At 39.4% G+C, this 21,615-nt stretch overlaps 1 protein-coding gene across 6 annotated transcripts in view; it reads left to right on the top strand.

Moving 5' to 3' along the window:
- Nucleotides 1-21,615, top strand: part of BTBD9 (BTB domain containing 9) — a 483,830-nt gene that overhangs the window by 360,245 nt on the left and 101,970 nt on the right. For all 6 annotated transcript variants that reach the window (XM_034962027.3, XM_034962029.3, XM_055113567.2 and 3 more), the window contains one exon: nucleotides 7,266-7,455. In XM_034962027.3, the coding sequence (XP_034817918.1) occupies nucleotides 7,266-7,455 (190 nt within the window). The remainder of the gene's footprint in view (nucleotides 1-7,265; nucleotides 7,456-21,615) is intronic.

Here is a 21,615-nt window from a genome sequence, read left to right as displayed (position 1 = left end):
TATACAAAAACTTCATATGTGACTAAAGTAACATAAATTAGTGGGGGAAAGGATGGGCTGTTCACTAAATACTATTGGGGAAATTAGTCATATTTATAAATAAAAGATGAAAATCCTCATCTCACAGCATACTAAAAATAAATTCTGAATAGATTAAAGAAACAAACATAAAAAGAAAAAATTGAGAAATTTTAGGAGAAAATTAGGAAAATATCTTTATGAATTTGGTGTAGGAAAGAACTTATAAACAAGAAAGGAAAAGTTTGCCAGGCGTGGTGGCTCATGCCTATAACCCCAGCACTTTGGGAGGCTGAAGCAGGAGGATTGCTTGAGCCCAGGAGTTCAAGACCAGCCTGGGCAACAAAATGGGACCTTGTCTCTATAAAAAATTTAAAAAATTAGCCAGGCATGGTGGCACCTGCCTATGGTTCCAGCTACTCGAGAGGCTGAGGCAGGAGGATTGCTTGAGCCTGGGAGTCCAAGGCTGTAGTGAACCATGATCGTACCACTGCACTCCAGCCTGGATGACAGAATGAGACCATGTCTCAACAACAACAACAATAATAGAATTTTTTTGAAAAGGGAAAAGCATAAGTCATAAAGAAAAAGATTAAATATTTCAACTCAATAAATTGACCTACAAAAGCTTGGCATCCTGAAAATCAATTAGAAAGATAATAGAAAAATAGGCAAAAGATAAAAATAGTTTACAGAAGAGAAATTGAGAATGATTCCAGAGGGAAAAAAAGAGAAAAAAAAAATGTTCAACTTCACCCAACAAAAAAGTTAAAAGCTAAAATCACATTGAGATCCCATTTCACACTTACCTGTCTGACATTACCAGGAGTTGGTGAGGATGTGGAGCAATTAGTTGAGAGTATAAAGGTTTTTTTTTTTGGCACAAAATTTTATTTTCTTATTTTTTTATTATACTTTAAGTTCTGGGATACATGTGCAGAATGTGCAGGTTTGTTACATAGGTATACACATGCCATGGTGGTTTGCTGCACCCATCAACCCATCATCTACATTAGATATTTCTCGTAATGCTATCCCTCTCCTAGATCCCCACCCCCTGACAGGCCCCTGTGTGTGATGTTCCCCTCCCTGTGTCCATGTGTTCTCATTGTTCAACTCCCACTTATGAGTGAGAACATGTGGGGTTTGGTTTTCTGTTCCTGTGTTAGTTTGCTGAGAATGATGATTTCCAGCTCCATCCATGTCCCTGCAAAGGACATGAACTCATCCTTTTTATGGCTGCATAGTATTCCACGGTGTATATGTGCCACATTTTCTTTATCCAGTCTATCATTGATGGGCATTTGGGTTGGTTCCAAGTCTTTGCTATTGTGAACATATGTGTGCATGTCTCTTTATAGCAGCATGATTTATAATCCTTTGGGTATATACCCAGTAATGAGATGGCTGGGTCAAATAGTATTTCTAGTTCTAGATCCTTGAGGAATCGCCACATTGACTTCCACAATGGTTGAACTAGTTTACAGTCCCACCAACAGTGTAAAAGTGTTCCTATTTCTCCACATCCTCTCCAGCATCTGTTGTTTCCTGACTTTTTAATGATCGCCATTCTAACTGGCATGAGATGGTATCTCGTTGTGGTTTTGATTTGCATTTCTGTAATGGCCAGTGATGTTGAGCTTTTTTTCATACGTTTGTTGGCATAAATGTCTTCTTTTGAGAAGTGTCTGTTCATATCCTTTGCATGCTTTTTGATGGGGTTGTTTGTTTTTTTCTTGTAAATTTGTTTGAGTTCATTGTAGATTCTGGATATTAGCCCTTTGTCAGATGGATAGATTGCAAAAATTTTCTCCCATTCTGTAGGTTGCCTGTTCACTCTGATGGTGGTTTCTTTTGCTGTGCAGAAGCTCTTTAGTTTAATTAGATCCCATTTGTCAATTTTGGCTTTTGTTGCCATTGTTTTTCGTGTTTTAGTCATGAAGTCTTTGCCCATGCCTATGTCCTGAATGGTACTGCCTACGTTTTCTTCTAGGGTTTTTATAGTTTTAGGTCTTATATTTAAGACTTTAATCCATCTTGAGTTAATTTTTGTATAAAGTGTAAGGAAGGGGTTCAGTTTCAGTTTTCTGCATGTGGCTAGCGAGTTTTCCCAGCACATTTATTAAATAGGGAATCCTTTCCCCGTTGCTTGTTTTTGTCAGGTTTGTCAAAGATCAGATGGTTGTAGATATGTGGCATTATTTCTGAGGCCTCTGTTCTGTTCCATTGGTCCATATATCTGTTTGGTACCAGTACCATGCTGTTTTGGTTACTGTAGCTTTGTAGTGTAGTTTGAAGTCAGGTAGGATAATGCCTCCAGCTGTGTTCTTTTTTCTTAGGATTGTCTTGGCTATACAAGCTCTTTTTTGGTTCCATGTGAAATTTAAAGTAGTTTTTTCTAATTCTATGAAGAAATTCAATGGAGCTTGATGGGGATAGCATTGAATCTATAAGTTACTTTGGGCAGTATGGCCATTTTCACGATACTGATTTTTCCTGTCCATGAAAAACAAATGGAATGTTTTTCCATTTGTTTGTGTCCTCTCTTATTTCCTTGAGCAGTGGAGAAACTCACTCAAAACCGCTCAACTACATGGAAACTGAACAACTGCTCCTGAATGACTACTGGGTAAATAATATAATTAAGGCAGAAATAAATAATTTCTTTGAAACCAATGAGAACAAAGACACAACATACCAGAATCTCTGGGACACAGCTAAAGCAGTGTTCAGATGGAAATTTATAGCACTTGCCCACAGGAGAAAGCAGGAAAGGCCTAAAATCGACACCCTAACATCACAATTAAAAGAACTAGAGAAGCAAGAGCAAACAAATTCAAAAACTCGCAGAAGACAAGAAATAACTAAGATGAGAGCAGAACTGAAGGAGATAGAGACATGAAAAACTCTTCAAAAAATCAATGCATCCAGGAGCTGGTTTTTTGAAAAGATTGACAAAATAGATAGACCACTAGCCAGACTAATAAAGAAGAAAAGAGAGAAGAATCAAATAGACACAATAAAAAAATGATAAAGGGGATATCACCACTGATCCCACAGAAATACAAACTACCATCAGAGAATACTATAAGCACTCTAAGCAAATAAAGTAGAAAACCTAGGAGAAATGGATAAATTCCTGGACACATACACCCTCCCAAGACTAAAGCAGGAAGAAGTCGAATCCCTGAATAGACCAATAACAAATTCTGAAATTGAGGCAGTAATTAATAGCCTACCAACCAAAAAAAAGCCCAGGACCAAAAGGATTCACAGCCAAATTCTACCAGAGGTACAAAGAGGAGCTGGTACCATTCCTTCTGAAACTATTCCAAACAATAGAAAAAGAAGGACTCCTCTGTAACTCATTTTATGAGGCCAGCATCATCCTGATACCAAAACCTGGCAGAGACACAACAACAAAAAAAAGAAAATTTCAGCCGGGCGTGGTGGCTCATGCCTGTAATCCCAGCACTTTGGGAGGCTGAGGCCGGTGGATCACCTGAGGTCAGGAGTTCAAGACCAACCTGACCAACAAGGTGAAACCCTGTGTCTACTAAAAATACAAAAAAATTAGCCAGGCGTGGTGGCAGCCGCCTGTAATCCCAGCTACTTGGGAGGCTGAGGCAGGAGAATTGCTTGAGCTGGGCAGACGGAGGCTGCAGTGAGCTGAGATTTCGCTACTGCACTCCGGCCTGGGCAACAAGAGCAAAACTTCGTCTCAAAAAAAAAAAAAAAAAAAAAAGAAAGAAAAAAGAAAATTGCAGGCCAATATCCCTGATGAACATCTATGCAAAAATCCTCAGTAAAATACTGGCAAACCGAATCCAGCAACACATCAAAAAGCTTATCCACCACAAGCAAGTCAGCTTCATCCCTGGGATGCAAGGCTGGTTCAACATACGCAAATCAATAAACATAATCCATCACATAAACAGAACCAGTGACAAAAACCACATGATTATTTCAATAGACGCAGAAAAGGCCTTCGATAAAATTCAACACCCCTTCATGCTAAAAACTCTCAGTAAACTAGGTATTGATGGAACGTATCTCAAAATAATAAGAGCTATTTATGACAAAACCACAGCCAATATCATACTGAATGGGCAAAAGCTGGAAGCATTCCCTGTGAAAACCAGCACAAGACAAGGATGCCCTCTCACCACTCCTATTCAACATAGTATTGGAAGTTCTGGCCAGGGCAATCAGGCAAGAGAAAGACATAAAGGATATTCAAATAGGAAGAGAGGAAGTCAAATTGTCTCTGTTTGCAGATGACATGATTGTATATTTAGATAATCCCATCGTCTCAACCCAAAATCTCCTTAAGCTGATAAGCAACTTCAGCAAAGTCTCAGATTACAAAATCAATGTGCAAAAATCACAAGCATTTCTATACACCAATAACAGATAAACAGAGAGCCAAATCATGAGTGAACTCCCATTCACAATTGCTACAAAGAGAATAAAATACCTAGGAATCCAACTTACAAGGGATTTGAAGGACCTCTTCAAGGAGAGAGTATAAAGTTTTACAACCACTTTGGTGAAAAATTTAGCAATGTCTAGGGAAGTTGAAGTTAACTCATAGCCATGAGTGTAATTCCACTTCCACATACATAGAAATCTTAAGTATTCCTTTAAGAAACTCTTACCTGGGAATACAAGAAGACATCTTTGTTTGTAATGGCAAAGAAAACATTGGTAACAATCTAAATGTCCTTCAGCAAGAGAATAGATATATAAATCTTAGAATATTCATACATTGAAATACTTTAAATACTTGAAACAGATGACCAGATGTACCTGTCTGTTAAATGCTCTTTCATCCAGGCTTAATGTTTGTAGTAGACATTAAATGTTGTTCACCAAATACCCCATTTTTTCTCCCTGGAGCTTTTCCCAAGCACACAGCAGGGTTGTGCTTTCTAGTCCCCTCTGAAGTTAGATAAGACCGTGTGACTTGTCTTAGACAATGAAATATGTACAAAGTGACATGCATTACTTTTGGGGAAGAGTTTTAAGAGCCTGTGCCCAGCTTACTCTCTTCCCACTGCGGCTGTGATTGGGGAAGCACATGTCAGTATGAAGCCTCTGTCACTGGGATCCCTGAGTGATACAATGAGCAGAGCCTCCTGGCTGATCGTCACTGAATACATAGGGTGACTGAAAAAATAAATGTGTGCTATGTTAAGCCACTGAGAGAGTAGGGGCCTGTCAGTTGCTGCAGCATAACCTGTCTACAGTGTTATGTCTCAGCTCAATTTACTGTACATCTTATACCACTTCCTTTCATTCTCTCTTCCAAATCAAAGAATACTGCCCTTTTTCCAGGAGATGGAAGTACCATAACTTACCTTCTAAATATACTCCACTTCTGTTTCTTTCCAAAGTCACAGGGAGCTTCTCTCTGAGCTCCTTCTCTGCCAGGAAACTGTCCTTACAGGTAATTTCACCGGTGTTTTTGCTTGTTGCTTTGGAATTAAGCTTCATAATCAAGGAATTCATCACCAGAAAAATTCATCCTCTCTCCCTCTTCTCCCTTCCTTTCTTCTCTGTGGGTGGCTTTACTCAGCTACAGAGAGCAAAGCAATTAGTGAAGGCATACGAGATGAGGGCTTAAGTACAAACATGTCCAACTTTGGAAAATAAATGAGTTGCATAGAAGATATATGTAAAATTACTTTTTTCTTTTCCAATCTATTTTAAATTATCTGATGTAAGCTACAAACCTTGAATGTAAGTAGGTTTTGGTTAAATAACTTAAATGTCTGAAGAAAATTAAAGGTTTTTGTTTTAAACGCGCAGAAAAGGTCCCAGGGGACTTAAAAGGCCCTTACCTTTTATTCTCTTCTCAGTGTTTAGAGAACTTACATCATAGTGAGCATCCATCATTTTGTGGAAGTTCTTGACTTTTATAAATGAGCAGGTTGATATAGACTTGAGTTATATAGAGAGACTCAAAATCAGAACAGCTGGGTTTTTAAGATGCAGCAGTTCATGAACAATGGGAAGAGCATATATGTTGCAATGCACAGAATAGTAGACAAAAAAAAGAAATTAATCATGGCTGAGGGCAACTGTATATTCTGAAATGGGTTTGGTACCAGGTCTTGGATCACTTTCCTATTATGTGAGTTTCAAAATTCTGAATTTAACATGTTTCTTTAAACAGACTTTCAGAATAATATATATTATTCAGAATAATAGAAAATATCTGCAGCTTAGAGACTACTAATAAAACAAATACCTATGTACCTACCAGCTAGCTTAAGATATAGAACAAGAGCAGTATTTATTAGACATAAAATCAATTAAAAAAAATTTTTTTGAGAGGGAGTCTCACTGTGTTATTAAGGCTGGAGGACAGTGGCATGACCTCGGCTCACTGCAACCATTGCTTCCCAGGCCCAAGCAATCCTCCCACCTCAGTAGGCCGAGTCGCTGGGACCACAGATGTGTGCTACCACACCTGGCTAATTTTTTGTATTTTGGGTAGAAATGGGGTTTCACCACATTATCCTGGCTGGTCTTGAACTCCTGAGCTCAAGCTATCTGCCCTCCTCAGCCTCCCAAAGTGCTGGGGTTACAGGTGTGAGCCACCGTGCCTGGTTGCTATTTTTAATTTTCTGTATTAATTTCCTAGATTCCCTTTTTAGTTTTATGTATATAGCTCTAAACAAAGTATGTTTTAGTTTTGACTTTGTTGAAAACTTTGTATCAGTGAATACATAGCCTGTGTTTTTCTATGCCTTGCTTTTTCTTTTTTTCTCTTTTTGGAGACGAGTCTCGCTCTGTCACCCAGGCTGGAGCGCAGTGATGCGATCTTGGCTTACTGCATCCTCTGCCTCCCGGGTTCAAGCAATTCTCCTGCCTTGGCCTCCCGAGTAGCTGGGACTACAGGCACACGCCACCATGCCTGGCTGATTTTTTATATTTTAGTAGAGATGGGGTTTCACCATGTTGGCTGGTCTCAAACTCCTGACCTCAAGTGATCTGCCCACCTCAGCCTCCCAAAGTGCTGAGATTACAGGTGTGAGCCACCATGCCCACTGGGCTTAACATTTTTTTAAAAAGCTATTTGGCATGGAAAATGTATTCATATCTGAAGATAATCCAGATGTTCTAATTTTTCTTTTATCATTGATTTGAGATAGCAATTAATTAATTTTGTTCTGAGCACACTATAGAGATATATTTGGCTTCTCTTATCCTGATGCCAAATCTTGTTTTTGGATTCACAGTTCCCATGGAGAATGTTGCAACAATTGCTGATTGTGCCAGCGTGATTGAAGGAGTCAGTCGGAGCCGAAATGCCTTGCTGAATGGGGACACTAAGAATTATGACTGGGATTCTGGCTACACATGTCACCAGCTAGGAAGTGGTGCGATTGTGGTTCAGTTGGCACAGCCGTACATGATTGGGTCAATACGGTAAGAAGATTCCTCCTCATTCATAAGTTTTAAAATGGAAGATATACATATAGATTGTATTTTGGTAAAATGATAATCCTAATAACTTCAGTGAAGAAATTCTACTGTTCTTTGCTCTAAATATCAAGAAAGGAGTGGGAGCCGAAGGAAGGGACAACAACGAGATATAGCGTGCTTGTTTGAATTTTCCACTGGGGCAGTACACTGAAGTTAGACTCATGGAGGAACTAGACAAGAGGCTTCTCCCTGGGTGGCTTATGTCCTTTTCAAGTCTCAATTTGTATTGGTTAGAGACTTATAGGATAATGTCAAGATAGGTTATATAGAATGAAAAATCATTTTCAACTTTAATAAATTACATATGAACCAAACAGATCTGAATTCGAGATCTGGTTCTGAATAATCTTAGTGATCTTTGCGCCTGGGCTTTTTGTTGTTCCTTTTTGTTTTAAGAAGGGAACTTTAACCTTGCTTGATTTATAGGATTATATAATTTTTAAACATGAGACTGGTGATATCCCTCAGAGGATATACAGTCATTCATTGCTTAATGGCAGAGACACACTGTAAGAAATGCACTGTCAGCCAATTTTGTCATTGTGGAAACATAGAGTGTCCTTACACAAACCTAGATGGTATATAGCCTACCACACACCTAGGCTAGATGGTATGTTCTGTTGCTCCTAGGCTACAAACCTGTACAGCATGTTACTATACTGAAGACTGTAGGCAATTATAACACAGTGGTAAGTATTTGTGTATCTGAACATGTCTAAACATAGAAAATGTACAAGAAAAATATAATATGCAAGATAAAAAATGGTGCCTGGGCACGGTGCCTCATGCCTGTAATCTCAGCACTTTGGGAGGCGGAGGTGGGCGGATCGCTTGAAAGCTCAGGAGTTCGAGACCAGCTTGGGCAACATTACAAGGTCTCATCTCAATTAAAAAAAAAAAAGAAGAACATAAAAAATGGTACACCTGTGTAGGGCACTTACCATGAATGGAGCTTGCAGGACAAGAAGTTGCTCTGGGTGAGTCAGTGAGTGAGTGATGGGTGAATGTGAAGGCCTAGGACATTACTGTACTGTAGACTTTTAAACATTGTACATTTAGGCTACTATATATGTGTGTGTGTGTGTGTGTGTGTGTGTGTATATATATATATATATATATTTCTTTTTTTTTTTTTTTTTTGAGATGGAGCCTCACTATTGTCACCCAGGCTGGAATGCAATGGTGCGATCTTGGCTCACCGCAACCTCTGCCTCCCAGGTTCAAGCCATTCTCTTGCCTCAGCCTCCCAAGTAGCTGGGATTATAGGCACCTGTCACCATGGCTGGCTAATTTTTGTATTTTTAGTAGAGACGGGGTTTCATCATGTTGGCCAGGCTGGTCTTGAACTCCTGACCTCAAATGATCAGCCCGCCTCGGCCTCCCAAAGTGCTGGGATTACAGGCATGAGCCATGGCGCCCAGCCAACACTACATTTTTTTAATAAAGTAATAGTGCTGCAACATTACGATGTCACTAGGCGATAAGCATTTTTCAGCTTCATTATATCTTATGAGACAATCATAAATGCAGTTCGTCCTTGACTAAAACATCTCATTATGCAGTGCATGACTATACTTTTAGTTGAAGATTGCCATCTGGGTCTTAAGTAAGCTGCTTTTTCTCTTCTCTTCTTTTTATTATCTAATGTTCTAAGAAGGTCTCTGAAGGGCTAATGAAAACATATAATGTTTATATATATATATGTATGTGTGTGTATATGTATATGTATATGTATATGTATATGTATATGTATATGTATATGTATATGTATATGTATATCTTAGCCTGCCTGGAGTAAAGGTATTGGCAAGACATGACTGCCTTTCCCCCATAATGTTCCACCACATTTGCTTTGTTGTTTCCCGTTCTCATTTGAAAATCAGTATGTATAAAGAAAGAAATAGCACAAAAAATAAGGTACTAATATTCTAATAAGCAAAGGTTTATTGATGTTTAGGCTAATAACCATAGAAGTTGATGCTGCTTGCTGGTTCCCCAGGGCACCCTAAGGAGTTGATGCTGGGTTTCTTGGAGAATTCAGACTGTGGATTCTTCATTTAAATTGTTGACCCTTTTTTATAAAGGGCCACATTACAGGCTGAGTACCATAGGCAACAAATCACAGATAGAGAAGCCTCGAGTTTGTACCCCAGGCCAGACCAGCTTACTTTGTGCTTAGGGAGGGAAAGAGACAAGCCACATCAGCTACCTGTACAAACAAACTTCTGTCGAATAGCAAATAATACCCCACCTTCCTTTCTGTCATCTGTATGCATTAACTAAAGTACTTGTAAACCATCTATTTAGTAAGCTATTCTAGAATTTTTGTTAAAGATGATGTGAAACCTCTATATTTTCCATTACAATCTATCCCTTTTTACTTTAAAAATCTGGAAAACAGTTGTCTTTCTTTTGTCTTCTGGCACCCCTGATAGCCTCCACAATTTCTTGAAGATTACCAGTCGTGTCTCTGAGATTACATCTGCAATTTCTTTCAGTAGGCTTGGGGTGTAACTCATCTGAGTCAGGAGACTTGAAATCATTTAAATTGACTAGATACTCTCTTTCACTTCACCTATTTGGGACTTCAATTTTCTCTTTATTATGTTTGTTCTGACATTTCTAATTTGAAGACCAGTCTCCTTGCCAATGAAGATTGAAGCAAACGGGAAGTTTAGTAGCTCTGCCCACTCTCTTTTAATGTTCTCCGTTTTCCATTTGCTTACCTGGTACCCCACACCTCCCTCCCCACCACCGCCACCATCTAACAGTATTCTATGCGCATCTCAAACCAAGATGCCTAAAATGGAATTCCATTATCCTTCCCTCCCTGTTCAAGTCACGTCATGTCATGATTCCCCATCTCATTCAGTGCCACCATCCATTTGTCCATTACTTGAGCCAAAAACTTGGGAATCTCCCTGATTTCCTTCCTCTCCTTCACCTTCCTCTCTCATCCAGTCAGCCATAAAGTTCTGTCAGTACAGCCTAAACATCTCACAAATCCTTCCCCTCTTCTGTGTCCCACTGCATTACCATAGTTGCACAATAGTTGTTTCACTTTTCTACCCAATCTTCCAGACCTCCATTGGGCCCCCCAGTTCCCCACCCACAACCGTCCCTCCCACACATCTGATATGGCCACACCCTTCTCCCAGAGGAATCATGATTAGTAGTTCCCTTCAGGAGACAGTTCAGACTAAGGCATTTAAGAACTATCTGACTTACCTCTGTCTATACAACCTCGTGTCCTGCGTGTGCACCCCTCCCCACCCTACCCAACCCTGTGCTACTCTGGACTCTGTCACAGCCTATCCAGCGATAAGAGCATTGCACATGGGTTCCACCCTCTCTTACCCTCCTGCCTCCAATTCTTTGATCATGCTGATATCATTGTTTGCATCTCTCACTACCTTCTCATTACCTCCTTTTTTACCTGGCTCTTTTTTTATTCCCCCTTTTAGGCTCCACTCCTTTGGGAATGCTTCTCTAACCGTCCATTATCTCCTGAACTTATTGATAGATCCCTCTTCAGTAATCCCATAAATTTTGTATACAATTTCTGTCAGAGCATTTGTATTATAAATGTTCACTTGCTGCCTCCTCCCAGCCATACCTGATACATAAAAGCCTGTGGCAACTCAGAATACGCTTCCCTTGAAAGATTCAATGTACTGATGAGGTAGTCTATCAAAAAAGAAGGGGAAACTGGGGGGAGGGGGTACAACAGGAAACCTAGAATCTTAAATCTAGTGTGGACTACATGAGGTTATTATCAGGGTAACAACTCAGACAAACAAACAGGCTCTTCATGTGGCAAGGCCACCTTGGCCTCTAGCTCTACCCAAAGAATCAGAGATGTTGAATCTGACTCCAGAAAAGGCTGTCACTGGGGCTTAAGACAAGAGAGAACAGTGCCCATTTGGGTTTTTTTAAAATGTGGAATGAAAGTGGTTCTCCCAAACAATTTTTCTTTTCCTGACTCAGAGCGGGGATGATGAGCATGAACACACCAAAGGCAGAATTGTGTATCTCAGCACAGTATGAAGCCTCCAACTTCCTTAAGCCCGCTTTTTTTTCCCAGTAAAAAAAAAAAAATCCATGCAATTGAAGCTCTGTATAACTGGCTGAGCCTTCAAAGAGACACGTCTCTGTGAAACTAACATTATGTTGTCAGGAACTGCATTTGCCTCTTCTGTGACATTATTAAGAGGAAAAGGAGAGAGATTGCTTAGCCACCAATGCTTGTGACAATGCTGGAGATCTTGGCAGGCTTCAGTTAGCGACAGTTGATGTGGCCAGATAGACATTTATTGACAGGAAACTAGATGAGTGGTACCCCTTCATGGGGATGAGTAATTGACCAATGACAGGTTGATTAGTCAGTGACATTTGACCCACAGCTTCTATTGCTTGTGATGGCTGACTTGCTTTCCTAGGCATTGTATCTGAAGAAAGCCAGTGATTCTGCATCAACACCAGAGGGAGAGTATTACAGAGCCCAGTGACTTAACAGTTTCCCCATCTAGGAGGGAGGAGATCTGGAAATCCTGGAAACCCTCTCTTACCCTGGCTGTGGTAGGGCCCAATCAATGGTATATTGGTTTTAAATATTCAGATTCCTTTATATTTGGTGACTACAGAGGCAAAGGTCTCAAACATGATGGTGTGATCATGGCTTACTGCAGCCTTGACCTCTTGGGCTCAAGCAATCCTCCCACTTCAGCCTCTTGAGCAGCTGGGACCACAGGCATGCACCACCACACCTGACTAGTTTATAAAATTTTTTGTAGAGACAGGGTCTTGCTTTGTTGCCTAGGCTGGTCTCGAACTCCTGGGCTCAAGTGATCCTACTGACTTAGCCTCCCAAAGTGCTGGGATTACAGGTGTGAGCCCCTGCACCTGGCCAAACATGAATTATCTTGGTCACTGCATTTGCTATTGCTAAGTGAAGAACATAATTGCTTTGTGAATAAGGATTTCTTTTGTTTGGCTGTTTTCATCCACAGAAGCCATTTCTTCCTTTTCTGAGAGTTTACTCTGTAGTTGGGTAGGCAAGTAGAGCCTTCTTTCTTGATGAAAAATGTTTGGGCCTAAGTAAGCATGGTCAGTGGCTGTCTAATCCTCTTAGTGAGTCAGATACCAATATCCTGTGGTATAATAGAAAGGGTAGACTCCAAACATGATCTCTGAGCCTCTCTCTATACCCGCATTTTCGTTGATTCATTCAACAAAATTTACTAATCCTCTTACTATGTGCTAGGCACTATTGTAGGCACTGGGGATATGGCATTGAATAAACAAAATAAACATTGGTGCTCTCATGGAACTGACATTCTAGTGGGGTTGAGGGGAGATAATAAACAAATGCTGTTTTTTAGATGGCTGATATTTAGAAGTGCCATGGGGGAATCAGGAGGAAAAACCGGGTTGGAGACACAGTCCAGTTTTAGATTGGGTGGTCAGGAAGGCCTCACTGAGAAGGGTGAAGTGTGAGCAGATCCCAAAGGATGGGGACAGTAAGTCCTCTGGGGATGAGCATCACGGGCAGTGCCAAGCCCTGGAGTGGAGCTTGCCTGGCAGGCCACAGGAGCAGCTAGGAGGCCAGTGTGGCTGGAGCAGGAGGGAGGGGATAGCATGGCCAGCTGAGAGATAGCTTTGAGAGGTAACAGCCTGAGATGTTTCCATCCCACCCCGCCACCACCACCCCTGTTTCAGTGTTTCTTCAGCGCCATCAGAGCAGAGGAGGGGCAGGGATGGGGAGGCCCTCATGCCTTTAGAAACCACCTTGTCTGCTCCTGACCTTCCTTGATCCAGTCCGCTCCTAGAAAAGAAACAGCAGGAGGTGTCCTAACTTACCATTTAACAGGAAGCTCTTTCGTCTCTTGCATTTCTTTCTCATTCCCAAGGTAGCATAACTGGGAAATAAAGGAGTTTGTCCTTGGTGTTGCTAGGTTTACAAGCACAGCAAAAGTTACGCATTTTATTTTCAAGAAAAGAGAGAGAAATTACCTGAAATGTGCCTTAAAAGTGGATAATTGAGTAGTAATTATATCATTTTCATGCCATTTTAAAAACATTAAAATTTAAATAACGGGAAGTCTTCAGAGGCTTGACCACATAAAAAGACCAGAGTAGAGTCATAATAACTAACCAAATCCACCTAATGTCTTAGTTTATAGTCCCTCTGTTGCCTTAGTTTAAGACTTATTATCTTTCTACTTGCTAATTGTGATATCCTTTTTAGTGTTTTCAGGCTAGTATGAGAACTCAAATATGCTATGCATTAAGTATACCTATCATCCAGTCTTTTCCAGCTAATAAATGACAGCACTTTGTTGAAACCCTAATTATAAGATAGTCAGTTAAATTAACAATTTTTACATTGGTTTGAACGATGTTTTTGCAATTGATATGTGCAATAGTGTAAGTGAAATACCCAAAATATTTTAAATAACAAATAATAGTAAGTAAATAGGGTGTCAAAAGATAAGACTGTGTAGACAGATGCAGCTAACTAAACCCATTGTCTCTGTGGGTGTTGTGAGTATTAAGAAGTTAATGACACAAAAACATTTTGAGTTCTTCAGTTGGAAAATATTATATAAATGCAATATGTTAGGACAAAAGATGTCTAGCCCAAAATAGGTTCTTGATGGGTATTCATAATCTCTTTAGTCTGTGGAGTGAAGCTCTTTTTGTTTTGCAGAAGGAAAAAACAATTCTACCACTTTAAAAAGTTAATCTGGCACAGACTGTCTGAACCACAAATCAGTTTATGTCTTGTAGTTATTAAGTAGATAAAAAGAAGTAATAGCAAGTTGATCCTAAAAAAATAATAATAATAAAAGAATTACATATGCCACTGTGGTCCTTATTCATCTGGTATATTTTTCTTTCTCTGTGAACTGTCAAGCCCATGCCGAGTTCAATTGTCCTTTCACTATTGTGTGGCTACAACCAACTCTAGATTATCTATTCAGTTTGTAAATTACCGTGACCTCCTTTAGACTGCTATTTTTTCTTCTTCCTGCTGCTTACCACCCTGCCTAACTGTTGCTCATCCACTTCCCTCCAGAAGGATAAGCACAGAAAAGAAAAAGGAGAGGAACTGTAAAAAATGCCATTTTTTTCCTACTTAATAGCCAAATGAAGGCTTAGTCAATAAGGGTGGGTAGAGGAATTGGGGCTAATGACTCAAATAATGTTTTGTAATTATTTGAGATTTTCTACATCTGTGCTGCACTCAATCTCTAGTAGGACCACAGATAATCTCAAATTGAAGATAGTGATTTTTTAATGTTGTGATGAGCTTGAGTCTTTGCAGCAGTTTCCAAATGCATAGTATGCTTCTCTGTGCTGTGAGTACTCAATAAACACTCATTGACTAAACTGACAACATAGATGCTAGTGCAACTAAAGGGAGTTCTATCAACTAAATTGGACATCATATTTGCTCAGTGTGTCTTATCTAAGTGTATGTGACTGCTAAAGATCCAGCATCTCCAGCAAATGACTGAGATTGAGCTCTGGAGTTAGGCTCTGACATTAGCACAGGTGATGACATTAGCACAGGTAAAAATGCTTGCCTCACTTGTTCCATGCCGCTTCCATTTCATTCTGTCTGAGTGCTGCACAGGCAAGCAGTACATCTATTTACATTAAGACAGCCTTCTTTGCAACCTAGAGAGCTAGAAATTTCCTTTTTATAGCCTGAAGAATACAGCAAACATATAAATATATGACTCTTCTGGCTTGGATTAAGATTGCCTATAATTCTAGTCAAAATTGGAAAGATATTTTACAAAATTTGCTTCATATCAGTCATGCTGAATGTCATCTGTCACAGCCCTGAACCAAGGAATTCTTCCTTGTCTCACTGATCCATGATTTATTACTAAGTGTTGTTTCTCTCTGAGCCTATCTGCATCACTCTAAAGTCTTCTTTTATCACCCTCAGACCTCAGAGCTCTGGTTCCCAGAAAAATCATACAGCAAATAATTTTATCTATGGTTCCCAGTAGGTGCTGAAGTCTGAACTGTGTGAATGCATAGAGGGCCAGAAATCCTGGATCCTGGAAACAGATAGCAGGATAGTTTGGGGGCATGGTAAATATGCCTCAGCCAGTTTCATCCTAGAGGTATTTCAAGACCAGAAAGTATTGCTATGGCAACTAAGTTGTGTGTTAAAAATACAGGAGGGGCACTAGAATTCAGATGTTCTTTGGAAAAGCAGGAAAAGTTAAATGCCAAAAAAAAAAAATATGTTTGTGTGTTCATGTGTGTGATTTACCTCACATGTCAACCATTTACCTCTGTTGAGTGATTGGAGAACTTGGCAAGTAGTCATCATAAGATATAGCTGGATATATGAAAAGAATCCTTTTAGCTTTCCAAGATTTTAACCCATCAAGAAGACATTTTTACAGAGGATTTCGGCCCCATCTGACCCATTTTTTCATGCACACGTGTGTGTTTAGTAATTATCTAGAATTGTTAAGAACTCTTTAAAACAAATACTTCACTGGTAGTGATTATAGCAATCATTTTAAAAACCAGAATTGTTCACCTTGGAAAACGAAATGAGTGGAAAGCATCAGCCTCCTCCTTCTGTGGCAGATGTTTTACATGCTGCTGCCCCAGGATAGGCCACACGGGGTCACAGAAATGCAGCTATTCTCATGAGGGCTAACAGAAGCATAGGACTTCAAGCAAATTGAAATTTGTACACATTTAATACGTCAAATTGCTTTAATATAGCTTTTGAGTATTTTTCAGAATAAAGCTATTCTGAAAAAACTGATGGTCACAGTCATTTAAGGCTAATTCTTGAATTAATTCAAAGCAGTGATCTACCTTTGAAAATCTTCTTATTCTTTCCCCCAAGTACCCTTAAATCAGAGACTCTTTTCCCAGGAGCCCAACTTTGTCACTTTGTTCAGATACTTTTGGTACATCTCGATAGCACCTGATGTCAGTGTATCTCTCTTTTTAAAAAGCTTAGCCCTTTGTACATTGGTAACCACAGAGGCACTTGACCAAAACATGCTTGTATATCTACTTAAGAACAAGCAGAAGCACTGAGACCAAGAAAAACTCTTTCATCTCCTCTTCTTGCCTCTCCTCTCTGTCCACCTCCATTTCTGCATTCTTCTTCTAGGAAGGATGATTATGATGACAGGCTGGTTGGTGCCCATCAAGGACTCCTTTCAGCAACTTTCCTGGACACTCAGGGTCTTAGCTCTAGCTGAGGAATCATTATTTGCCCGCTGCATTGCCTCTTTCAGCAATGTATCAGATTCAGTGTAAGGGGGATTGGTTACATAGATAAATGCAGAGTATGCTTTTACTTCTCCCTGGATTTTCTTTCCTTGCTGCCCTTAAGACTTAATGGTCAGGATCTTCTTTCTTCCTTTTACCTTATTATGCCTGAAACCATATCCCTCAATGGTTATGATATTACCTGCCTTGCCACATTATTCTTTTACTGTAACCAAACACCAGCCAAGAGTGTTTAGACCTTCTGTACAGTTTAATTTTTAGAAATGGCTAATGGTTCTTTTAGTCACCATGTCTTACAGTGGTTCTGGAGCTTTAGCTGCTCTCACTGTTTTCATTTACAAGATGAAGAAATGAAAGCCTAGTTTGAGTTTCATCCCTTTCTCTCCATCAGGAGTAGGACAACACAACCCATGGTAAAACTCCAGCTCCAAAGATTCTAATTTGTTTCATGATCCTGCAGAACCTCCTATAGCCTTACAAAGAAAATGAAAGGAGCCATCACATCTTATGGTTCAATCCACCCTTGATTTCTGTGGTCATAAATTATAGAAACTGCCATTATATGTTGCAACTGAGACTTTACATTTGTTTTACTAGAGGTCATTTGCTCCAAAGGAGCTTGCATTTGGCTGTAAATAACAAATAATCTCATTAAGAAAGACTTTTTTTTTCAGTTTTATTTTTTGTTTTGTTTGTTTGTTTTTGTGTCACATAACAAAAAGTCCACAGGGGCATGGCTGCCCATATTGGTTCTGCAATTCAGTGATCTCTACAATTTTCTTGGTCTTTTCCATGTGTATTTTGCCCCAGAGAAACAAGATAGCTACCATGTCTGTGTTTAGGCAGGAAAAAGAAGGACAAAGGGATACAAGGATAAAAGCCTACCAGCCAAGTTTATTCCTCTTTTATTAGGAAAATCCAAAGCTTTATTTGAAGCCCTACCCAGCCAACTTTCACTTAGAATTATTAGGTAGAACTATGTCATACGGTCAGCCCTAGCAAGGTTGGCTAAGAAACTGAGGGTCATGGTAAGGGGGTTGGCTTATCTAGCCAACAGCTCTGCCACAGAACACTACCTCCTGCTTGACATTTCACATGTGCTTTGGAATTTTAACAGATCTCCATATTTCATGTGTTCTGTTTATTTTTTAAAACTACTCTATTGAAATATAATTCACATGCCATATAATTCACCCATTTAAAGTATATAATTCAGTGGGGGCTTTTTCCCTTATATTTTTAAAAGCTTCCCTTAGAGTCCACAGCTTCTGGATGTATCTAAAACAGTACTATGATAATAATATTTTCTCTTATTCTCAGCTTCAAAAATGTTCTGTAGCTGGCTGGGCATGGTGGCTTACGCCTGTAATCCCAGCACTTTGGAAGGCCAAGGCAGGCGGATCACCTGAGGTAAGGAGTTCAAGACCAGCCTGGCCAACATGATGAAACATTGTCTCTACTAAAAATACAAAAATTAGCCAGGCGTGGTGGTGGGCGCCTGTAATCCCAGCTACTCAGGAGGCCAAGGCAAGAGAATCGCTTGAGCACAGGAGGCAGAGATCGCGCCCCTGCACTCCAGCCTGGGTGACAGAGTGAGACTCCATCTCAAAAAAAAGAAAAAAGTTCTGTAAATAAAAGCCTATGTCTGTTTATTGCACAATTCTGACCCAAAATGAGAGGCTTCATTGATTATATATGTATGGTTTCATATTCATGACACTTACTTCTTGGAAAAAACTTCAAGTTTCTGTTGCAAACACTTAATATACAGGCTTTCTGTAACTGGTCTCCTGTGCTTTGCCAGCATAGTGATAATTCATGCCACGATGAAATTTGGGAGGCAGGGCAAGATTACCAGTACCTCCTGATTGATCAAAATCAGAATAAATTTTATTTGGTTTCGTTTTACTTTAGTTAACTATAGTTTACCATATCCAAACTCTTACCTAAATAGTCAGTTTACATGGAGTCTGTTAACCAGATGTATTTGATCAACCAAAACAGAGTTGGCTCTTCTTGTATACATACAACATTCCAAGATCAGAAATTTTACGGCATACCTACATTATTTTGTAGTGACAGATTAATTATATCAAAAGTCCCACTATAAATAGTAGTTTCAGTCTTTAAGATCTGGAGTTGAAAAAGTCAAGTCTGTTTGCCTTGGAATGAAGTGATAGATTTTTTTTAAAAAAAGACCTCTTACTTTCAAAGAAGATACAGGCAATGACCGTCATACTACCTCCAGTCTTTTGCTTTTCTAACTTCTTGGTTAACATGGTTGGTTTTTTTGTTAGGATTATAATGAGTATTCCTGACTTTGGGGACATTTGAAACAAGAAGTACAGTCTGTGGGAGGGTAATTATAGCAATATGACAATTTTAAATCTTGGGAGAAGAAGTACAAATACAGTCTGCTTTTCCTTTGACCATTTCTTTTTTTTTATTTTTTATTTTATTATTATTATACTTTAAGTTTTAGGGTACATGTGCACAATGTGCAGGTTTGTTACATATGTATACATGTGCCATGTCGGCGTACTGCACCCATTAACTCGTCATTTATCATTAGGTATATCTCCTAATGCTATCCCTCCCCCCTCCCCCCACCCCACAACAGTCCCCAGAGTGTGATGTTCCCCTTCCTGTGTCCATGTGTTCTCATTGTTCAATTCCCACCTATGAGTGAGAACATGCGGTGTTTGGTTTTTTGTCCTTGCGATAGTTTGCTGAGAATGATGATTTCCAGTTTCATCCATGTCCCTACAAAGGACATGAACTCATCATTTTTTATGGCTGCATAGTATTCCATGGTGTATATGTGCCACATTTTCTTAATCCAGTCTATCATTGTTGGACATTTGAGTTGGTTCCAAGTCTTTGCTATGGTGAATAGTGCCGCAATAAACATATGTGTGCATGTGTCTTTATAGCAGCATGATTTAATAGTCCTTTGGGTATATACCCAGTAATGGGATGGCTGGGTCAAATGGTATTTCTAGTTCTAGATCTCTGAGGAATCACCACACTGACTTCCACAATGGTTGAACTAGTTTACAGTCCCACCAACAGTGTAAAAGTGTTCCTATTTCTCCACATCCTCTCCAGCACCTGTTGTTTCCTGACTTTTTAATGATCGCCATTCTAACTGGTGTGAGATGGTATCTCATTGTGGTTTTGATTTGCATTTCTCTGATGGCCAGTGATGGTGAGCATTTTTTCATGTGTTTTTTGGCTGCATAAATATCTTCTTTTGAGAAGTGTCTGTTCATATCCTTTGCCCACTTTTTGATGGGGTTGTTTGTTTTTTTCTTGTAAATTTGTTTGAGTTCATTGTAGATTCTGGATATTAGCCCTTTGTCAGATGAGTAGGTTGCAAAAATTTTCTCCCATTTTGTAGGTTGCCTGTTCACTCTGTTGGTAGTTTCTTTTGCTGTGCAGAAGCTCTTTAGTTTAATTAGATCCCATTTGTCAATTTTGGCTTTTGTTGCCATTTCTTTTGGTGTTTTAGACATGAAGTCCTTGACCATGCCTATGTCCTGAATGGTATTGCCTAAGTTTTCTTCTAGGGTTTTTATGGTTTTAGGTCTAACGTTTAAGTCTTTAATCCATCTTGAATTAATTTTTGTATAAGGTGTAAGGAAGGGATCCAGTTTCAGCTTTCTACATATGGCTAGCCAGTTTTCCCAGCACCATTTATTAAATAGGGAATCCTTTCCCCATTGCTTGTTTTTGTCAGGTTTGTTAAAGATCAGATAGTTGTAGATATGTGGCATTATATATGAGGTGTTATCTCTGTTCTGTTCCATTGATCTAAACAGTACCATGCTGTTTTGGTTACTGTAGCCTTGTAGTATAGTTTGAAGTCAGGTAGCATGATGCTTCTGGCTTTGTTCTTTTGGCTTAGGATTGACTTGGCGATGTGGGCTCTTTTTTGGTTCCATATGAACTTTAAAATAGTTTTTTCCAATTCTGTGAAGAAAGTCATTGGTAGCTTGATGGAGATGGCATTGAATCTATAAATCAATAGAAAAAGAGGGAATCCTCCCTAACTCATTTTATGAGGCCAGGATCATCCTGATACCAAAGCCTGGCAGAGACACAACCAAAAAAGAGAATTTTAGACCAATATCCTTGATGAACATTGATGCAAAAATCTTCAATAAAATACTGGCAAACCGAATCCAGCAGCACATCAAAAAGCTTATCCACCATGATCAAGTGGGCTTCATCCCTGGGATGCAAGGCTGGTTCAACATACGCAAATCAGTAAATGTAATCCAGCATATAAACAGAACCAAAGACAAAAACCACATGATTATCTCAATAGATGCAGAAAAGGCCTTTGACAAAATTCAACAACCCTTCATGCTAAAAACTCTCAATAAATTAGGTATCGATGGGACGCATCTCAAAATAATAAGAGCTATCTATGACAAACCCACAGCCAATATCATACTGAATGGGCAAAAACTGGAAGCATTCCCTTTGAAAACTGGCACAAGACAGGGATGCCCTCTCTCACCACTCCTATTCAACATAGTGTTGGAAGTTCTGGCCAGGGCAATTAGGCAGGATAAGGAAATAAAGGGTATTCAATTAGGAAAAGAGGAAGTCAAATTGTCCCTGTTTGCAGATGATGTGATTGTATATCTAGAAAATCCCATTGTCTCAGCCCAAAATCTCCTTAAGCTGATAAGCAACTTCAGCAAAGTCTTAGGATACAAAATCAATGTACAAAAATCACAAGCATTCTTATACACCAATAACAGACAAACAGAGAGCCAACTCATGAGTGAACTCCCATTCACAATTGCTTCA

This window comes from Pan paniscus, chromosome 5 (genome assembly GCF_029289425.2).
Source record: "Pan paniscus chromosome 5, NHGRI_mPanPan1-v2.0_pri, whole genome shotgun sequence".
In the NCBI taxonomy this organism is placed as follows: Eukaryota; Metazoa; Chordata; class Mammalia; order Primates; family Hominidae; genus Pan; species Pan paniscus.
This window is presented reverse-complemented; position numbering and strand designations above follow the sequence as displayed.